The sequence below is a fragment of the Taurulus bubalis genome (assembly GCF_910589615.1).
Source record: "Taurulus bubalis genome assembly, chromosome: 3".
Classification (NCBI taxonomy): Eukaryota; Metazoa; Chordata; class Actinopteri; order Perciformes; family Cottidae; genus Taurulus; species Taurulus bubalis.
Window position 1 is genome coordinate 25476714 of NC_136591.1, and position 22675 is coordinate 25499388.

The 22675-nt window shown below is 40.8% G+C and overlaps 3 protein-coding genes across 3 annotated transcripts; all 3 read left to right on the plus strand.

Moving 5' to 3' along the window:
- Positions 1 to 3607: 3607 nt before the first annotated feature.
- fdft1 (farnesyl-diphosphate farnesyltransferase 1) lies at positions 3608 to 9954 on the plus strand (the record flags this gene model as incomplete). The annotated part of the gene is made up of 7 exons (XM_079214842.1): positions 3608 to 3918; positions 4796 to 4979; positions 5276 to 5404; positions 5870 to 6061; positions 6326 to 6502; positions 8421 to 8573; positions 8664 to 9954. 7 exons carry the CDS (start codon positions 3608 to 3610, stop codon positions 8889 to 8891), a joined length of 1374 nt encoding a protein of 457 aa, XP_079070968.1. The 3' UTR covers positions 8892 to 9954.
- Positions 9955 to 11149: 1195 nt separating this feature from the next.
- Positions 11150 to 13713, plus strand: ctsbb (cathepsin Bb; the record flags this gene model as incomplete). The annotated part of the gene is made up of 9 exons (XM_079214592.1): positions 11150 to 11272; positions 11415 to 11500; positions 11665 to 11779; positions 11879 to 11994; positions 12093 to 12178; positions 12270 to 12413; positions 12511 to 12627; positions 13395 to 13523; positions 13637 to 13713. 9 exons carry the CDS (start codon positions 11150 to 11152, stop codon positions 13711 to 13713), a joined length of 993 nt encoding a protein of 330 aa, XP_079070718.1.
- Positions 13714 to 14650: 937 nt separating this feature from the next.
- On the plus strand, positions 14651 to 19007 carry LOC306734386 (phospholipase ABHD3-like; the record flags this gene model as incomplete). The annotated part of the gene is made up of 9 exons (XM_079215742.1): positions 14651 to 14770; positions 16025 to 16185; positions 16337 to 16519; positions 16769 to 16814; positions 17657 to 17769; positions 17926 to 18099; positions 18182 to 18230; positions 18340 to 18505; positions 18802 to 19007. 9 exons carry the CDS (start codon positions 14651 to 14653, stop codon positions 19005 to 19007), a joined length of 1218 nt encoding a protein of 405 aa, XP_079071868.1.
- Positions 19008 to 22675: the final 3668 nt, after the last annotated feature.

A 22675-nucleotide genomic window follows, 5' to 3' on the forward strand; every position in this document is an offset into this window, starting at 1 on the left:
AAATGCAAGTGCAAAACCAAAAGAGGGAGTTAGAGAGACACCGTGAGACAGTTAGACAGCGAGACAGAGAGAGAGAGAGAGAGAGAGAGAGAGAGAGAGAGAGAGAGAGAAAGAGAGAGAGAGAGAGAGAGAGAGAGTTTCCTGATCTAGTCTTGGATCTTTGATGCCAATCAACAACTGATAGGATTGCTGCCGGCTTTCACACACAGAGCTGCCAGACTGCAGCTTTCTCTTCGTATCCCTTTGAGGCCCAACACAGGATGCTTACTAAAATATGTATTTTTTCACTTTACAATACATTTCTCACAATAAGTAACAGAACGAAGTTGTGTACCAGGTCAATTAATTTCACAGTAATTACATCTGTCCTCTGTCGATTGTTGTGGACACAATATGTTGGTAAAAGATCTTTTTGACTTGTTGTAAGAAGAAGAAAAGCACAGGTGCAACAAATGAACTATGTCTGGGTTCTATTCAAGTGTCCAAGTGCCAATTAGCTGTAACGCACCATACCAGTGCTCTAAATTGTGCATGCAGGCTCGCAATGTCACGGCTTACCGGGACACTTAGGGCCATCGCTAATGTAATTAGTTGCTCCTGGGCTATATGGCAAGTCAAAAGTCTGCTCTAGATCTATTTCTCAGGGGTCTTTTCCCTGAACTGAATGTATTTGCCTACTTTTTTGCCTACTATTTGTTGTGAAAGAGTGTTTGGGTATAAAGCATCCTGTTCTCACTGTGTGTGTCCAATTTCATCAATTGATTTAAAGATGACCCCAATACATATTTTGTGCCGGGTATCACATCAGTGAGCTTAATTTTGTTTTGGATGGTATAGCACACACGCTCCTTTTTTATGTGGGTGTTTGTGTGCTACATGCTGCATTATTGTACAATTCCACATCAACATGTTAACGTAATAGCATTTTATTGGGGCCTGCAAATGTCTGCATATGTGTGAAATTGCAAGTAAGAGAGAGAAGTTAAAGGGATATTAGCTCTGGATATGCGTTTCAAGCTTTTGGAGCTGGGATGTCTTATGCTGTGTTCACACCAAACGCGATTTTGTGTATCATGAATGGTCATAGTATTGTGCTATAGTACATTCTTTTTTTAAAAGTTACTTATATAAACAATGCATATTCTCTTGTACTTCTGCTGCTGCGATATTAAAATGTTCCTGGATCAAAAAAATGTATCTTTATTTATATCACTTTTTTTTTTAAACAAAGATATCATTGCCTCACAGTCAGACAAAATGGCATAAAAGGAAAAGCATAGTCAGAACAAACAATATATACCTATATAATATGTGTATTCATACTAATGGGCATAATACAATAAAGCTTAGAAAGACAAAATAATTTAAATAGTGTTTGAACCCACTGGTAATCACAATTAACAGGTCCCATCAGTCCCATGATTATGTAATTTAAATGAGCAGGTATACGGTTTCCCTTGTGGATGAATAACTGACCAATCAGAAGCCGCGTCCCACTGACTGTCTGCTTAGGCGGGGCATCACACCAGACGCTCTGCTCGCTCATTGGACAGCGAGCACTATGCCCATGATTTGCCAGCCAATCAGAGGCGTCGGTCGATCTGACGACTCATGTGACTGGAAGCCGCATTCTCTCCATGGCGCTGCTGCATCTAAGCGACGCATCGCTCTGATGGGGAACATCTCTTCGGGTTTACACATCAGTTTGTCATAGTAACAGCTGAACACTCTGAAGCAACATGGACATCCTGAAGTCACTGGGCCATCCGGAAGAGATATTAAACCTGTTTAAATTTAAAATGGGGGGATGCAGAACCGTCATGCCAAAGTTGGATTATGTGAGTACACCCTCCGTTTTAAAATACATACCGAGAATAAACTCGTCAGATGAGTATGGAGACAGCATGCAGGATGGATACGCGGTTGCATTTACAGATTTGCCTCTCGGATCACGTAGCACATGATGTCCCCCTTCTAAAACCACACACTAGACACTATTCTGTAGCGACACGGAAATGCACATAGGCCTATTAACAGTCAATCACTGTAATGGATTAACCTATATGGTTCTAACAGAGACAGCTACTTGGACTAATTAGACCTCTCACTCCTGTGTTGGCTCAGATGTACACAATATGATCATTGACTTGGGATTTACGTTACATAATGAGCTTGGAGGATTCAACAGCGGGGATGGATGATGTGCGCATGTTTCTCGGATTTAGCAATGTTTAACACCAAAGTGATCCACATTTTCCCATTAACCCTCTAGCATCACATAATCTGACAGGTCACATATTTGACTACACCACCTGTTCGTAGACATACATCTTGTCTTTCCCACTGTCTCCCACCAGCAACAATATAGATATGTATGTCATGCGTAGCAACTTCCCCAAACAGCTTGTCTGACATCATGATCCTGTTCTGCAAATGTGGTTTGATTAATTCTCTATTTATTTAGTCCTGTTTATTCTCATCCAGCTAATTTTGTTCTTTGAAAGCAGTTTGAAGATATCTTTTTTTAATGCGGGATGAAGTTATCTTGAGTAACACTGCGCTCTTATTTTGAAATGAAGGCAAACTGAGCAGAGCGTTGAAATCATGATCAGCATTCATATTATTGGCTTAGTGTTGGTCATGTGATGGCAGTGTCGTAGTTGTGAACCCTCCCAGCATGCACCGGGATCTACATTCGTAGACATAAGTCACATTTTATATGTTTTCCTGCATTATTACTGGTGTAGTTTTGTTCATTTTCTGCACACTTCCAGTTAAATATGACCAGTGGTTACATATTACATGTGATTAGAGGTGTTGTTGATTGCGTTAACACTATTTAGTTATGCAGTTAATATTTGGATTTAAAGATTTTGTGCCGAAGAGGTTGAAATCACACTTAAATTGTACAATTAAACACACAATATCCGGGTCCATCAAGCTTTTTAACAATTACAACATTTGAGTTTATTTTCTTGGTGCTCACAATATATCAAACTAACTGGATGGACACACTTTGATTTAGTATTTTTACCATGTATAAGTGGAGCCAACTAAAATGTAATCATTTCCAAATAACAATAACTCTATCTGATCCCTATCAAGTCCAATCTGATGATGAATGTCCAAAGGTTAGTCACCAAGAGGTAACATACGTAGATTATATTCGCAGATACAACATAATTTTTAGGATTGTGTGTTTTACATTTTTAACACCTTCTGCTCTGCTATAGTATTGTAGCCTTTCTTGGGTTTCGCGGCCACATTTCCGAGCTACAAGTAGCTTATGAAATATGCAACGAGTGTTGTTATGGCCAGAAGTGGGAGGAGCCACGTAATCATAACAGCAGATCCACACACGGTGTGCAGAGACCCTGCGCAGCTACGCAGCGAGGTGAGGCTGGTCTGAGGTCAGTGGAGCGCTTGATTTAGCTCTCCAGGCGTCCCGAAGCGTTTTTTTTTTTGTTCCACCTCACTCGACCCCCAGCTCGTGTCCTCTAGGGCTCGGCTACATGTTTCAAACTTCCCCACCAGCCGTGGCGTCGACATGCTCAGAGTCGTGTTGTTATTGTAGCTGCGGGGTCGGTCGTGCCGTCGGGTTATTCGTATGGCCGGAGCTTGCTGCAAGTGTCCCGTCACGCTGTCCATGTTCAAGCGCTCTCTCTCGGTTGCACCGCGGGGCGGCGGGTCCACTCCTCGGTCCCTCCTACTGGGCTGGAGGATAGGGGAGCGGGGCCTGCAGGAGGCCGCCCGACCCTCCAGCGCCCTCAGACCCGCAGGCTTTTACCGACACACGGGCTTCCTCTGTCTCTCCCACCAGGAGTCCATGAGTGAGAGTCTGCGCACCTGCTATCTGTACCTGAACCAGACCAGCCGGAGTTTTGCAGCTGTGATTCAAGCGCTGGACGGAGAGTTGAGGTGCGTACAAAACAACGCTGGCTTCATGGGGGTGTGTTTGCATGCATGCATGCATGCATGCATGCATGCTTTCTGTCGTGAAGGGCAGTACCAGGGGCGTTGGCTGGGATACTTCCCTTTTCTGCAAATACTTCAGTCGTCTACTATGAAAAGTTCAGACATGTTTGGATTGGATCCATTACTCTAGAAAACAGTCAACCACAAAGCGATGGCATATCCTGTGGAGACACAATAATGTCAGGTAGCAAAACACAAAGATAGCTTATCAATAGCTAATAGCAATGGCTGACCCATGCCTCTTTAGGGACTTGAGGAGTTTGCCAGTAACAATTAAAATGTACATCAATGCTGACATCTCCACTATAATAACTGAACAATTTGTTTTATTTATTTCTGGCAATTACCAATTAAAGCACATTATACACTGATACATGTCCCTTAGGGCTGCAACTCATTACCTATTACTCTATTTGTGATCATAGTAGATACAGGCATATCTAGAGGCCAAGATGATATCTTCAAATTGCTTTTGCCTAACCAACAGTTAATCCCCCCAGCGTTAAATTTACAGTGATAAGAAACGGACTAAAGCAGCAAATAATTGCATTGGAGAATCTGGAACCAGCACATGTTTGGGACTATTGCTTGATAAATTACTTAAACGATGACTTGTAAATGTCACTTGTGGAAAAAAAACAATATTTTGATGCAGCCATTCAGAAGAAGAATCCCAGATCAAAGACTCACCAGATCTTTGATGACCTGCTTGACAGGTGCTCTTTGTGTTCCTTTTGAATTACTTAAGGCAGCTTTTTAGTCAAAAAGTAAAGATTTTTCCTGCGGTGTTTTAAAGCTGTCTCCTGTCTTTCTGATCCAGACATGCAGTCTGTATTTTCTACCTGGTGTTGCGAGCGCTGGACACGGTGGAGGACGACATGACTATCCCTCTGGACAAGAAGGTTCCCATGCTGAATGATTTCCACACCTTCCTGTACCAGGATGAGTGGCGCTTCACCGGGAGCAAGGAGAAAGACCGACAGGTTCTGGCTGATTTCCCCACGGTGAGTAGTGCTGCATGGTAGCACAATGAAATGCAGTAGGCAGGTATATTATACTCTCCTGGCTTAATTTACTGACGCAGTCTCCTTTTTAAATAACAGATTTACAGACAAAATGCCTGCCAACAAGTTAAAGTTCTTACTCAATAACAGAATAATCTACCGTGTGAATAACAGAGTTTAGTTTGTGAGTTGGTGTGATGGTATGTGAAGAAATGTCTCAAGTGTAATCTTTGTCACTCTGATTAGTAGCCGTTATAAATCAGTCACTATAATCTTCATGTGCACTTGCAAACCAGATATCAGTGGAATTCAGAAACCTCGCTCAGGAATACAGAGACGTCATCTCCGATATCTGCCACCGTATGGGAGCCGGAATGGCCGAATTCCTTGAAAAGAAAGTGGGATCCATGAAGGAGTGGGACCTGGTAAAAGTCAACCTTGTTTTACAATTGTGTTAAGATAAAAGCAAAACATGTTAGACCCACGACAGGAGTATGACAGGGATATGTGTTGAAATGGAAATAAGAAGTACACAATGTAACCACACAAAGGGATCTCTCAGAGTTTATGGAACCCTAGAGATGATCAGACTGGAAGATTAGAACACTATTCGGTGTGGGAGGAAAATATGTAGTTCTTACATCAATTAATGCAGCTCATTTCTGTCTTTTTAATATTGTATTTTTAGTCATTCTGGTATCTTAATTCTGATCAAGTATTACCACACACACTATATAAAACTTCCTGTAACGCAACAAAAATGTTGTATAGATGTTTAATTAGCACCTATGGTTATTACAGTAACTGTGTACATTCAATCATCAGCATTCTGCCATACGTACCTTGCTGTGACAGTATAAACCGATGCCATGCTTATTCTTTGTGTGCAGTATTGCCATTATGTGGCGGGGCTGGTCGGTATCGGTCTGTCTCAGCTGTTCTCTGCGTCCCAGCTGGAGGACCCCGAGGTGGGGCGTGACACCGAGCTGGCCAACTCCATGGGCCTGTTCCTCCAGAAGACTAACATCATCCGAGACTATCTAGAGGACACGCAAGAGGGACGCGCCTTCTGGCCAGAAGAGGTAAGAACGTGTTCCTCTGTCCTGTTATGAGTGTGCACCCTTTTGTTCATTATGTGCGTATTGAAGCAGCGGGGGTGCACTTGAAAGTGAACTCACTCACTTGTATCACTCGTCAAGCTCAGTAGATTGTGTCTCTTGAGCAAATGAGGAAGCAGAATGAGAAGAAAAAAAAGACTTCTGATTGGAGCTTGGAGGTTTGCTGAATATTGATTTAAAAACAGAGTAACTTATTGTGACGTGTTACTGCTTTGTGTCCTCGTGCAGGCTTGGAGTCAGTTTGCAGGTCGTCTGGAGGACTTGGCCGAGCAGGAGAAGCTGGAGTCGGCTCTCTCCTGTCTCAACCTGCTGGTCACTGATGCTCTGCAACACGTCCCGGATGTCATCGCCTACCTGTCCCGCCTGCGCAACCAGAGCGTCTTCAATTTCTGTGCCATTCCGCAGGTAAACGCTGATTCGTTACTGACAGAGTTCAAACAACGCAGTCATTTTGATTTGTATGACCTAATTGAACGGCCCATTAGTGTGCTGTTAGCTTTGCAGGGTTCTTACGGTCATGAAAAACTTGGAAAGGTCATGACATTTTTAAATGGTTATTTCCAGGCCTGGAAAAGTCCTTGAAAAAAATAAAATCCCAAACGTTTTGGAAAAGTCATGGAAATTTGTTATATTCATGTTGTTCATTTACGCTGAGTTTGAAATAATTAATATGCTTTAAAACAAACAAAACTCAAAATATAAGCAGGCATACATACAGGCATCTATATAAATGTTGTTGATAAATGTTTATAACTTTTGTCTCTCATTCATTTGTGTCATTTAGGGTATACTGCAGGGGTGGGCAATTCATTTTCTCAAGGGGCCACATTTAGGGGCCAATTCTGAACTTAATTCAATTAACTCAATATTAATGTTATTACTTTATTAAAAACTGTAAATTATATGGTTTTGAGCTGCTACTGGTAAGAATGCATGTTACAATAAGGCTATGAAAATAATGTATGTATTATATATATATATATATATATATATATATATATATATATATATATATATATATATATATATATATATATATATATTTATTTTTAAACCTTACCTTAAAGATGTATGTTAAAGACCAGCAATTTATTAACTTTAAACAAAAGCAATAAGTGCTTTTGATGTTTTCCAGTTCAGTTGTTCTTACTCGGGGAGTCCAGTCTGTGTTGGCTTGAACAAGAGCATGAAGTCTGGTTGAATGAGGTGGAGATGAAGGACAGCTGAGAGAGAGGATCTGATCTGTTGAACTTCATAACTAGAATGTTTGTTCTCATGTAGGTAGATCCAAAGAGAACCAACATCTTCTGAGCAGGCCTCCTCATGTGAGGAAAGTTCTCCTCTTTGAGAGAAGAATACAAATCCAGAAGTGATACTGGCACTGAAGTGCTCTGCTATAGTATAGACAGAAACTGCATAACAATACGCTTTCACTTCAGTCTCCAAGTCGGCAACACTGCCCGTCGTGAGGCTGCATAAACGCGCGCGTGCACACACTCATAAATCGCCTTCGAAGTAAAAGCAATGCCGTTTGTATTGCACTCATGGCGTGCACCGTGTTTATTTATTTTTCATTTTTGATTGACCTCACGCGGGCCAGACTGGGAGGGCCGTAAGATGCCCAGGTCTGGTATACTGTATGCTTTGGAATGATCATTGTTAGTTTAAATACTACATTTTCTCACTTTTTCATCTATACACTGAGATTTCACAAAATGTTTGGTCATGGAAATCCATTGGTCAAAACGTGTATGAACCCTGGCTTTGTATCCTCCCAATAGTTATGTTTTCAGATATATGTGATGATGATTCCTTTAATTTTTATTTTGAGAAATTATATAGTTACAGAGCTTATGAAAAAAGACAAGTAAGATAAAATACATTTAAAAAATAATCAAGAGAAGAGAGGAAAGAATAAAACTAATTACATAAATATGAATTCATCGAGTTGACTGATCTGATAAATTACTTAAAACATTAATCCAATATAGAAATAAACTTTTCCATAGATGCATGCATTGTCCTACATGCTACACCAAACTGAAGGATCATTAGAAATATTGTGTGTTGTATACCTCACTCATTTTCCCTTTTTTCCTCAAAGATATGAATTCATGGTTATTTTTTCTATTCTATATTTTAGAATATATCCTTTTAATTTGAAAGTAATTAAATCATAATGTTTTAACCAATTCCTTGTTATTTGTTAAATGTTTGCTATTGTTCTTGATCTCTTCTGGGACTTTCCCAAGTAGTTTGTCAAGACAACGTCAGTTTAATTTCTTTCTTCCAGTTAACTAAATGCTACACCTTCCCTGACCAGGTGATGGCGATAGCTACACTGTCGTCATGCTACAACAACCCCATGGTGTTCCAGGGAGTGGTGAAGATAAGGAAGGGACAGGCTGTCACACTCATGATGGAAGCCACCTCCATGGGCGCCGTGCAGACCATCATCTCCCAGTACAGCCAGGAGGTGAGTGTGTGTGTTTTTTCGGGCTGCTGTCCCCATTTGCACCACATTGGAGCACTTTGACACAAACAGTGTTGCTCTCCCCCTCTGCAGATTGTACAGAAGGTCTCTCACACGGACCCGTCGCGGGACAAAACCCTGCACATCCTGGCTCTAATCGAAGAGAAGTCCGCCCTGTCGCAGTCCAGCCTCCCCTCCAGGACCCACCACCTGTCGCCCATGTACCTGTCTGCCGCCATGCTGCTCGCCGCTCTCAGCTGGCAGTACCTCAGCACCACAGCAGCACAGGCGCAGGGCACAGGCGACATGCAGGGACAGTGAACCCATCTGCCCTCACCTTTCCTGGGGCCCACAGACTCAGAAAGCCTCTTTGCCCACCATGGAGGTCTGGTTTGCCTCTGACTGAAGTACTTCTTCCCACTTTTTCTCTCTTCTTTACGGCCGTCACAGGACCGTGGACATATTTAGCAGGGCTGCACAATATAAGGAAAACATGTGATGGTGTTGTACATCGCAAAGAAGATATTACTTGCGATAAATACACAGATATCAAAGTTACTCAGTTCTGCTGCTTTCTGAATACTGCTGAGATGCAACAAATTGCTTGTTGAAATATAAACATTAAAGGAAATTATTTCTAAGACCGAACTGTCGAATTTTCTACTGATACTCTCTTTCAACTCGCTCAAAACAATCCTGGGGTGCAATATCGGAGTCTTTTGAGATATAATATTGTGCAGCCCTGCTATGGTGCGATTCTGGGAGCAGCAGGTTGTCTTTACGTTGTTTAAAGTGAATTCTGCTAGTCCATCCTGCATCTGAGTAAATCATTTACACACAGTGATGTGTGGTTATATTCACCAGCATAAATAGCACATAGAAACAATTCAGGGCATTTTGTTGTTTGCTGTTTATGTTGATTGTGTGTCGTTGTTTTTTGTTACATTTTGACCCTTTTGAGTCAAATTATACATCATATTTGACCATTTCAAGACACGTGGTGAAATGCACAGTACATGACGCTGCACATTTTAGGATTTATTTTGGGGAACATGATCACCAAATTTAGATTTCGTTTAATTTGTAGTTTAATGTTTGTATTCTTTCTGTTTCAACTCTATGTCCTTTGATATATGAGAAAAGAAGAATGCTATTCCAAAGTAGTTTTGACATGAACTGTTTGAATGAGAACAAATGTAATTTCTGGTACATTTAATGTCTGAATTAAATGCATATTGAGATGGCTAGTTAAAGTGTCCTTAACGCAGCTTTGGTGAGTAGAAAGGCTAGCACACAGTAACCTTGTACAGAACCAAAGGAGAGCTACAAACATTGCTATGTAATGTGTCATTTTGATTTGTACATATTTTAACAAATAAAGAGAAAGAATCTAAACTGTTGTCATTCTTTGATTTACAGCCTGTTAATTATTATTACATTAAATTAATTATAGTTGGTTTAAACTCAGCTAATGATGTTATAGTTTCCAGACTGTAAAATTATATATTTCTTTACATTTTACAGCACGGTTTCAAGGTTTATATAATGGACTGCTCTTTGTTTTTGTTATTTATATTTCTGAGATTGTTTATGAGAAATCATAGGGCCATCAATATGAAACAAAACAATTTAAAGGTAATATTTTCGTCAAGTTCATGATAATTATAAGATGCAAATGTTTTCTCGTTTAATTTTCAGATCACCTGTCAACCTTTGGAAGGACACTTTTATTAGGTCACATGAGATGTTGACTGCTGATGCATTCATTTACCAGACATGTGATTCCATTACTTTCTGCTTGTAAAAAGGACGTTAAGAAGTGAGAAGACGTGTTTTTTGTTCAGTAAGAGAAAGGAATCGCTCAGAAGAAAGTCCATCAAAACTGCAGGTAAAAGTTAAGACTTAGATTTAGAGATGTTTTTGTTTTTTGTTTTAGGGGGTGATTTAGAATTACATTTATATATTCAATGATACTTGGTGTTTATACATGTTTTATATTTTAGTTGATTGTCAATAAGGACCAAGTGTATTGCCACGGTGAATTGTTATTATACCAACAAATATATTATAAATTCCTTCTTCTCTGATAGTTTAAAAAGTTGTTGGTCACTTGACTCTGTCACTCAATCCCAACTGAATTTACTTCTAAAGATCTGTTGTGATTTGAGTCCACAAAATCACAAATGATCATCTAGCCAGTGAAAATATAACAAGACCATCATTTTGAATTGGTTTTAACTTGTCACAAATAACTATGACCTAAAAAGTTACACGCTAACAAATAATTACCTGCAACTATCTTGTGTTCTCTAGTTGCTTTATACTTGTGTATGTGCAACTCTGTCCCACTCCAAATTCTATTGCTTGAATTACGAAATAAATCTCAAACAATATCCATATTTTGAGAAGAAAGAAGACACTCCAGTGTGACCTACATTTGTTTTAATGTCATTGCCTTGTGGTGCTCATGCTGCAATGCCTCATAAAACGCTGACATGTCTCATAAAACAGAAACCTCTCCCTTCTGAGCATTGGTGGACATCCAGCTGGTTATGTTGAAGTCTGACTGTCGTTGCAGGATGCGTCCACTGGCTCTCCTTTGTGTACTCGTGACAGTCTCCGTCACCCAGGCTCGGCCTCGCCTCACTCAGGCCTCCTCGGAGATGGTCCAGTTTATCAACAAGGCCAACACCACCTGGGCGGTGAGTAAATTCAGGGCATTTCTGGTGTCTATATCTCTGCAGCATATGGCCACCTGAGGAAACCTGCTGTCACAGATTGTGGTCATAAATGCTGGGATTTCGGCGATCTCTCATTTTAACTCCACTACTCCTGCTCCACCAGGCCGGGCAGAACTTCCACAACATCGATATCAGCTATGTGAAGGGACTGTGTGGGACTATTCTGAATGGACCCAAGCTGCCAGAGGTGTAAGTTTAACTGTGTGTGTGTGTGTGTGTGTGTGTGTGTGCGTGCGTGCGTGCGTCACACTGTGCGCGTGCGTGCGTGCGCAGTCTCTTGCATGCCCAAACAGGTGACAGTCAGGAGGTTCATCTTATCTGCAGTGCTCAGTGACCGTCCTCTCTTGTTCAAGGGTTCACAGTACAGAGGGCATAAAGCTTCCTGACAGCTTTGACGCGCGCCAGCAGTGGCCCAACTGTCCCACCATCCAACAGATCAGAGATCAGGGATCATGTGGGTCCTGCTGGGTGAGATAAACCGACAAGAAGCCACGACAGTGGTTGATCAGTTGCTCCATTGAAGCCAGTAGACGTCTTAAACCGGTGTTCCCTTTGATTGACACACAGGCCTTTGGGGCGGCGGAGGCGATATCCGACAGGTTATGCATCCACAGCAGTGGTAAGGTCTCTTTGGAGATCTCTGCTGAAGATCTGCTGTCCTGCTGTGATGAATGTGGCATGGGGTGAGTATTTGAGGAACAAAACAAAGTGCATTCCAAGTCTTTTAAGAGGACGTTGAACAACAACGCCACTGGTGTTTTTATTTTCTTTGTGGACGCAGCTGTTTTGGTGGTTATCCCTCTGCTGCTTGGGAGTTCTGGGCAAAGAAAGGGCTGGTGACAGGAGGCCTGTATGCCTCCAAAGTCGGTATGTGTGAACTGAGATGGGTTTTACACTGATTTTCAGGAATTATTCAAATGAAGTAAAGTGTGAGCTGAAACGGTGGCGTGTTTGACAGGCTGCCAACCCTACAGCATTGCTCCTTGCGAGCATCACGTGAATGGGACTCGTCCTCCTTGTCAGGGTGAAGGGGAAACTCCTAAGTGTGAAGAGCAGTGCATTGATGGATACTCACCGTCCTATCAGAAGGACAAACACTTTGGTACACACCTCCACAATAATCCAGTTACTCCCCCCCACCCCCACTACTGTAGCTCCTCTGTCACACCGCATTCTGTTTCCTGTGTCTCCCTCTTCAGGTAAACGCTCATACAGCGTCCCGTCCCAGCAGGAGCAGATCATGACCGAGCTGTACAAGAACGGGCCTGTGGAGGCAGCTTTCTCTGTCTATGCAGATTTTTTGCTGTACAAGACTGGTGAGGCGGGTTTGACTTTGTCTCCCCAATAGCCACTACTCTGAAACTGTATACTGTAAGCACGGAAACCTCTCCAACACACAGCAGCATGCCGCCAGGCAGGCAGGCAGGAAAAAAAGTAGTTTACTACAATTGAAGCCGTTTCAATTGAAACTTCTTTGACCTGCTTTATTATTGAGCCAGCATTTCTGGGCCAAAAGTCTGAAAGTGGAAAAAAAAGATTTGAAACTGTAAAAGAAAGAGTGAAAGTTGAAAATATAAAATCTGTTACTGAAAATTATATTTAACCCCCAAAAACTTGTTTTAACCAAAAAAAACACTTATTTTTATTTTGAATACATTTCGAATACACTACATTACAAGTTGAAGACCAAAACGGTTCAGGTTCAGGTTTTTTTTTTTCAAATAAACAAACTATTCTCTGAATTTGGCACGATATTTTATTTGTTCATTTTATGCTTTGTCAAAAACACAATATCATTATACCGTCCATATTTGCTTCTTTGTCTTCCAAATTTGAATCCTACTATAATGGTTCCCAATTGTTTTTCCTCATGAGCCCTTAACTTTTGTATTATTTATACAGCAAGAAAAAATAAGTAAGAAAAGGTCAACTTAAATTTGTGTAACTGTTCCGCAAAATATAAATGTAGTGTATTTTTTGCAGGATGACTAACATTTTAGTATTCCTTATAGATATTAAAATTAGGAAAACCACTACTGTCCTTTAAGGCCTGTGTTTTTGCACTCAATGCTATCTACTGTAGGTGTGTACCAGCATTTGACAGGTGACATGCTGGGCGGTCATGCCATCAAGATCCTTGGTTGGGGGGAGGAGAATGGGACGCCCTACTGGTTGGCTGCAAACTCCTGGAACGGTGACTGGGGAGATAAAGGTGCGACACAGCCAGGGGTTGGGATGTCATGTTTCTTGGTCACTTATATAACTTTGGCAATGAGGGATATGGTTAAGAAGTTTAAATCATGTTTTTGTGTATTCTCATTTCAGGTTTCTTCAAGATCAAGCGTGGAAATGACGAGTGTGGTATTGAGTCAGAGGTGGTAACAGGAATCCCACACAACTAGATTAAATCAAGAAAGATTCAAATGAAGACCTTATTTTGTAAGGCACTTGCCTATTGCATTTAAAGGAAGATAGGGAGTGATTTAATGTGATCAACAGGGAATAAATTGTGAAACAAGAACCTTTGTGCTTGCTTTGTTATTGTTGTATATAAATCCCTATGCTTACCTCCAGTTTGGATAAAACTGTGTTCTGTGTGACTTTTTGAGTGGGCCAGTGTCTGCAATTTATATTTGCATGTCAAATGGAGATGCTATTATCTGTGTGCTTTCAACATGGCAGACGTGGACTTAACGGGATTTCATCATCAAGTGTTTTTTTTCTTCTTTCTTACAAAGCTTGGACATGTAGGAAAGAGCTCTCACTCTATTCTTAAAACGGAATACCGGGTGCTGTAAGATAATTCGTCCTATGCATATAAGCTTGTTTAAAGTGGTACAGAAAAAACGGCGTTAAATAACAAAGAAGAAGGAGGAGAACGGCGCATGCGCGTCAGTTGACTTCCATAATTGTAGTCCCGTCTGTGAGTACCCTAGCTAGCCCACCCTCATACACGGGGAAGGCGGTGGACCGTACAACACGAGCGGAGGCGTCCTTTGACATCGTAGGCGTCTCTTTTGAACATACGATCTTTGGTCGTGGTCCGCGAGAACCCGGAAGCAGCTGCTTTCTGGAGGAAAGCCTGCAGGCGACTACCGGCTTTTTGGCATCACTGTCAGAGGTGATGGGACTCCTCGGAGAAAAAGGAGCGGCCGTCACACACCTTTAACGTTAGCTGGTGGTGATGAAGGCAGGTTGTCAGGCATTACTGTAACTGACGTCACGCGTCCTTTTGTATCTGTCCCGTTGTGTCGGTTAAGGAGTCGTTTTAACCGTTATATACCGTTACGCTAGCTGGTTAGCTCTCTTCTGTAGCTAACTAACAAATAGACAATAGCAATGTTTTTATCACATTCGGAGCTCTGGAGAACATACTGGGAGTGTGTTTCCAGACCGTACACGGTGGTCATCTGCTCCCTCACGGCCGCACTGTACTATCTGTGGGGCCGCAAGTGTCAGGTCAGTCACTGTGGTAAAGGTGAGCGGTGCCGCTGCCGCTGCAATGACCGCACTTATGCACCTTTTCTCTTGTATCTGTGCTCTATCTGTCCTGTTTTCTTCTACTCTTCTCGTTTATTTCATTTAAATGTTTTGTTTAAGGTTTTACTATATTTTATTCATTTGTGGTTGTTTAACCCTTTTAAGTTATAATAATTATGACAGTCCGCCTGGTCCTTTTTGTCTTATTTATCAAAAAATATGTGAGAAAATGTCCTTTTGGCTATATTATTTTGCTCTTTTTTTCAGGAGAAATATCACTTTCAAAATCTGGCAAGTAGTTGTCATTATTAGATGTTATAAAGGCTTAATATATCGGTTTTGTCTTTATCTTTATTTTTGCAACAGAAATTAGTTACTGATTAAACTGTCGGGTTTACGAATGAATCGTCAGCCCGTTAATGAATGTTTAGTAACATAACTGAAGATAGTTGTAATAATATAATAAATGTATCTCTTTTTTTTTAGCCTTGAGCACCTCTTACCCTTTTGAACCATATGTTCAACTTCATGTGCAAGTCATGAACCTCTCACAAGAGGAGTTTGTTGACAGCCACATTCATAAACATTTAGATGTGTTAATAGAATATTGTTACCGGTTATTTCTAATATTGATCGATCTGCGGATTATCTTGTCAATTAGTCAAGTTTTTGCTTTGGTCTACATAATATAATAAACGCTTTGGAAAATTAGAATTAATAATTTTCAAAAGCCTAAGGTGATGCTTTAAAATAATAGCTGTCCAAAAATCCAATATTATATAACATTTACAATGATATACAACTGTGAAAAACAGCAAATCCAGGACCTGAAAATGTTTGCTATTGTAACTTCACATATGACTTAAACATGTATTCATCTTCCAGCCTTTCATTATTTGTCAACTACTCAATGAGTGCTGGTTTAATACTATATAATACTCATGTTGTATGTTTTGTATGCTATGGTCGAGATGTCATGGGCAAGTTAACTAATACATATAGTATGAAAGTGTGCATGATAATTGTGTTTTCATACAAAATAGGTGATTTCATATTGGGTTGTGTTTTTCAGGTTTTGTAGACACTGTACTGTTTACCACACCACATGAACACACACATACGCACTCTGCTTGTGAAGTTCCGGACCCCTCATACTATATACATGTATTCTTGTCCGTCACAAGTATAGTAATGTCAAGAAATCTGTGTTTTTCTGGACTCTTTTCCTCTCAGACACCGGCCCTCGTCTCCAGCACGCCTTTCAGTGCATTCCTCCACAAGTATTGTCCTGTGGTGGCTGACCGCTTCAGTCCCACCCCGTGGTGCTGGGGAGGCCGGCTTCAAACACTGGTCTGTGCCGTCCTCAAGTCCAGACCCCCCGTCACTTATCGCAAGTAGGATGAACCTCCTGAACGAGTTACCTTTGTTCTGATATGTTCCTTTTGCTGACGTGTACACATCATCCTGTTATCTTTCGACAGTATCTCTCTATGTTTTATAATCTTTAAGTTGATGTGCTCTAGTAATCCTCCCTTCATCCATCAGTGAGCTGATCAGTACGGTTGATGGGGGTCAGATTTCTCTGGACTGGATGGACAATAAGGATAGTGCGACCTACCCAGAGTCCTCTACTCGCCCCACAGTACTGATCCTCCCAGGCCTGACAGGCAACAGCAAGCAGTCCTATGTGCTCCACGCCCTTAACCAAGCCACCCGGCGCGGCTACAGGTCTGTTGTGCTCAACTCCTCGACTCTTCAATGATACAATTATTTATCTGTGTGACACAATCCGAGGTGAAAGCGAAACAGCCTAAACCTTTCTATTCAGTAACTTAATCAGAACTAAGTTTATCTCAAAGGAGTAACACAAAGGTTTGATTAAAAAAAAAAAAAAACACACATGATTTGTTTCAATTACACTGAATTTAATGTCCAGTAGCTGCTGTAGCTGTGATCATATATATGTTCTTTTTCCAGATGTGTAGTTTTCAACAACAGAGGGCTCGGAGGGGAAGAGCTGTTGGTGAGTGTAATTATTACCTAATAAACTGCGGCCATGCCACATTTAATTCTAATGCTATTTACAAAACAGAGCTAGAAAAGTGCACTCAGAGTGCAGATGGGTATCTGCAGTGAAGACTGCTGTAATGTCTGATTGAATATATATATATATATATATATATATATATATATATATATATATATATATATATATATATATATATAAACCACAATTGCCCACCGTCTAGATCGCAAGCATAGCAAACGCATATTTCACTCACACAAAGCAGTTGCTGATCACCTGCGGCCCCACTGGCTGGTGAAGAGTTGTGAGGCGTCAGCAATCAGTGACGGTAGAAAACAGTTAATGAAATATGTTCTCAATAAAATATGTTTTTAAAAAGTGTAAATTACTGCCACTATGAGTATTAGGCTAATGGGTCCAGCAGTATGTGACATTAGCAGAAGACAGACAGACAGACAGACAGACAGACACACAGACACACAGACAGACAGACAGACAGACAGACACACACACAGACACACATACAACCTAATACATAATCTCCTGGCGGAAATAATAAGGCCGGATATTTCTCACTGTCAGAAAATCCCATGAAAAGACCAAAAGGGAATTGACAACAATACATTGAACAGTACTGTTCAGTCTATCCAAAGCCTCATTTAGCTTATACTGGGAGTCTGTGCCATAGATCTAAATTGATGAAAAATATTGAGAGACCAGCTAAGGCAATACTGGTTTTGGTCTTTTCACTGGATTTTTTTGGAGCAGTTAAAAAACACAAAATCTGGCACTTGAACACAGCATAGTATGACGCTCATCTATCCCTCTGCTCGCTTCAGACGCCTGTCACCTACTGTGCAGCCAATACCTCAGATCTTGAGCATGTGGTGCACCACATTAAAGGACTTTACCCATCTGCCCCTGTGCTTGGTGCTGGTGTGTCTCTGGGAGGGTGAGTCGGTGCATTGTGTCGTGGTTTCCAACGGCTTGCATTTCTCTGATAAAAGTTATTTTATGGTGAAATTGATCCTATCTTTGTTTCCTGTCTGCCTTTTGTCAAATTGCTGTTGTCTTTTCCTGTAATGTTCTCTCCTGTCACCCTGTACAGCATGTTATTATTAAACTATCTGGCCCGGAAACGTACAGAGTCCGGGATGGTGGCGGGTTTCACCATCTCAGTCCCCTGGAATGCGCTGAAGTCGGCTGCCTCAATGGAAGAACCACTCAATTGGCTGCTCTTCAATAGATACCTCACCAACGGCCTGTGTACTGCGGTCACCAGGTCGGATAAGTTGCATTTTCATAAATTCCTATAGTTTCAAAATTTGTTGTAGACTCAGTTTACAAAAACATGTTTCTCACAGGCACAGGAAGATTCTGGAGAAAGTAGTGGACATCGACCATGTCTTGAAGGTATGGTCCGTCCTTTACATTTCCTTTTCTATCATAGTTTCCTATTTCCTTTTACCGTGTGTTTGGCGGCCTTTCCTTTTTCATCCAATTTTTTTCCCCTCTCTTCTAGGCGCAGACTATCCGTGAGTTTGACGAGCGCTTCACCTCTTTGGTGTTTGGCTATGAATCTTGCTCGGACTACTACTTCGATGCCAGCCCAGACAACAAACTCCATAATACAGCAGTTCCCATCTTGTGTCTTAACGCTGCTGATGACCCCTTCTCTCCCCAACACGGTGAGTGGACAACAGGAGAAGTTGAGCATTGTGTTGGGCTTACAGTTTCTGATGTAGCTTTTCACTTGTGGTGATGTTTCGGTTTTATTTTGTTGTGATCAGTTCTATGAATTGACAGATGTTATGTTAAAATGGCTGAAAGTTTGTGAGTGTGTGTGTTCTCAGAATTTACTTTCATCCTTTCTCATGCGCTATGATTAAAATGTACTCTCCATGCTACACAAAAAATGTCTCATCACATTTCTTAGCAAGACTAGCTCACTAAATCTTTTTCACTGTATTTCCTTGACTCACAGCCTTCCCGTTGACCACAATCCAGAGCCTGCCTAATGTCGCTCTGCTGTTGACAGCCCACGGAGGACACATCGCCTTCCTGCAGGGTTTGTTTCCCCGGGGTGAGAGCTACATGGAGCGCCTGTTCGGCCAGTTTGTCCAAGCCGCCTTCGAACACCCTAAGGACATCAGGAAAGCCTGTGGCATTAAAGACGAGCAAAGGAGCTGATCATCTTTCTCCCTCATCACTCTGTTTGTACTTTGAACTAGGATTACTGCTAGCTGAGAAGATTATGAAGTCACCGGCATCATAGCAGTAGAAAAGCTATTCACAAAAAATTGCTCAGCTTTGCACGTCATCATCATACCACAGAAATGTTGGGTCTCCTCGATGTGTGCAGAGAGAATGGCCAACTGTATTGTACAATCATGTGACCTCACTGCAGCTATATGCTATCTACCTCCTCATCTTCTCTGGTTCTCTTTTAATGAATAATCAAAGAAGATTTAAAAAAAAGTGCATAACTAAGTCAATGCCTAATATTGCATCAACACACACAAAAACAATTATTTATACATTAGTTTGAAAAAAAAGCAGTCAATAGACTATAAATCGATTTGATCGATCGTGTTATTTTTCCCCGCGCCGTCCCAACGTAAGTTGCAGCACTTGTAGTGTGTGTTGAAACCAAAACGCACAATTATTCAAAAATGAGTGCTTTAAGTTTAAATACTATTTTAAAATGTAATTTAAATAGAAATGAACTGAATGTGAGAATAACAGTTATACAGATATGCTGTTTTGTTTTGCCTCATAAGTTACTTTGATTTGGCAAGACTTGTTTTCCTTGAAGTGTGTAACATTCCTCAAAAGATTATTCTCCCCCACAACATCGCCCCGCATTCATGCTTCACATGCATACCATTTCTAAATGTATATCGTACTTTGAGGTAATCCTGCTAACACTTCAGTTATTAAAACTGTTAGTCTCCACCTGATAACACCCACACAGCTGGAATACACACAGCTGTAAAACACATATCTGCCATGAAGAAAATACTTATGGCATTGTAAAATAGGTCTATATTCCAATTTTATTGGATTTTAAAATATAAAAATGAAATGTGAAAGTGTATTGTGTGGTTGTATATGCGTTTTGCAGTGTGCTTGGTTGCAATGTAAATTATGCAGTACATCGGAGGTGAATAAGCTGACACTGTAAAAAGTACTTGAGTTATTATGTACCTGCTGTCAATAATTTAATAGCGTTTTTTGAATTTGTGCGTGTTGTAATCTGCCTTTTGTTTCACACTGACTCACACCTTTTGGGGAATGGGCAATAGATAAAAAAAAAACATCTATCTAGTTTGTAGTTAGAGGTGGTCATTTGTTTTTAACTTAATCACTGATTTCATCCCGGTTGGTGTGTGAACTGAATGTCTTTTCAAATTAGTCAAGAACATGTAGACTAGAGGATTTTTATTACACGTGTGTAACACCAATAGTGCACTGATGAAACAAACACATCATTTTGTAATGCCAATACCAAGGGAATTTAGGATTTATGTCATTATTACTCAAAGCTACAGTTGTTGGACTGAACAAGAAATGTGAAGATTATAGCAGCAAATGTTGCTAATTGTTGGCATATTGAGTTGATTTGCTCATCAGCACTTTGCAGATTTTAACCACTGTTCACTTGCCTTGAATTGATGTGTATTTTTATTGGGCAAATCCTTTTTTGTTTGTTTTCAGTAACCACAATCACAGAGTGTTTACAACATCACTTATGATTGTCACCCTTCACCTGAAAGAACTCTGGGCATTATGAACAATCTATTTGTTTTTTGTGTGAATCACACTTGAATTAAAGAATGATGATAATACAAATTTAAATCTCAGGTTGTGATTTAGCATCTGGAAGTGATTGCAAACTGAAGACGTCGGTGAAACTCATAAGGCTCATGAGTGGCTGTCATAGCAACAGTAGCAAGCTGATTCAAATATGGCGATATAACACAAATCGCCTTATTGGTCCGAATGGAAAAACATACACTGCAAGTCACTGAGTTCCCTCCTGTTCCACGGCTGAAATCCAAGAACCTTTTTATCTCTGATCGGTGCGGTCGTTGTCGTTTATTAACTAGACAGAGTATCAATAATTAACTGTGAACAATAAAGGCCTACACCCTCTGTCACAATGCTAACCCTTCAGCCTCATTTAGGATAATTTAATGACGCTGCAGCCTGGAAAACATCCAGGAATTAACTGTGGAAAAAGCTAATGAAGTAGGCGCTTTCTAACTCTGACCGATATAATCAGAGTTGTCCTGGTTGCCCTCAGCTTGGATAATTTCCCTCAACCCCAGCTGTCACTTCTGTGAATATGTCTCTCAGGGGAAATGCACTATCTGTGATAATATTATGAAGAGATTGTCTTTGTATAACTGTGGATCTTTTTCCTCAAAGATTTTTCCTATTTCCTATTTACAAAAAATATGATGGTAGAATAATTCACTTCCCCTTTTCTGTCATCTGTTACAACTTTCTCATTATTTACTTCTGCCTCCCCTCAGTTTTTTGCCTTCTCCATTTTCAGGAAATGATCGATGACATATCACAGCTAAATGTCACGGAAATTACAAATCAGCAGTTCTGTTTTCAAGTAAAAAACAACAACAGGATACACCGGTTAATATTTAGAGACAATAGAATGTATTGAAATCATGCAACAACAAAGAAGTGGTTAAATTGTGCTTTTTGGCAGCTGCGCATGATGTTTTTTCTACACCCCAAATTCAGTCCATCCTGCTCCTCCTCCTCCTGCCCGTGTACCTCTACCTGGTGTGATGGGTGGAGCCTCAGGTTATCGTTAATGATTCAACACCAGAGCTGCTGAGATTGACAGATAGACAACCAGGAGGAAAGATTGAGGGTGAGACAGAGAGAGAGAGAGAGAGAGAGAGAGAGAGAGAGAGAGAGAGAGAGAGAGAGAGAAGGAGAAGTAAAAATAGTAAAAGCTGAAGAGCAGACATGGCAATGCAAGCTGAGAAAGTGTGCAACGGTAGAAGATGAAGTAATTCTGGAGAGATTGCAGACTGCACGTTAGTATCTGCTCAGGTGTGTCTGGGGGTCAAGCAGGTATTGAACAAACAGCGAATACTTCTCTACAGCTGGGAGTGGATCTTGTGAGCAGTTCAGTGTGATTATTTGGCTCCTATGATTCATGTGGCCTTTATAGGCTGGACAGACGTTCATCTACTCTCCTGATCCACACATAGCCTGCAGGTGAGTGTGTCTACATGTGACTTGTGACTTTGAGAGTCGGATGTCATGTTGGCTAATAGAGGATGGCTCCATGTGTTTAAAGTGCAAACCTTTGCAGACTTGTAAACAGCAACATAAACCTATTTTCATGGCTTCCCTCATAGAGGCAATGCAGTTGTTGCCTATTAAGTTAAACAATGTTGATCTACATGTTAATATCCAGTGAAAGGGTTTAACTTAAACACACATACAGGCTAGACATGCCCTCTGTGTCCTTTTACAGAGCCTCTTATGAGTATTCAGCTGTAGTTACTTACACTTGGCCATACGTGTGTTGCCTGAATCAGTAAAATGGTGATCAGCCGGGCATCCTGTTGCTTCTGTGCAGCTGACAAGCAGACAGAAATACCCCATTTTTTAAATTGATCTTTGCCAATTTTCTATTTCCCGTTCATTCCTGGAATCAGTTGCTGGGTGAATCACTGCTTCCAATGATCATTGTTCAGCATGTGTGTCAAACCTGATAGACAATAAAATAAATATCCCAGTATTTTGTCTCCATTGCATCATCTAAATAAAAAGAATAAATGAAAGAAAACAGCCAATACACAACCAGTGGAGTGCAATTT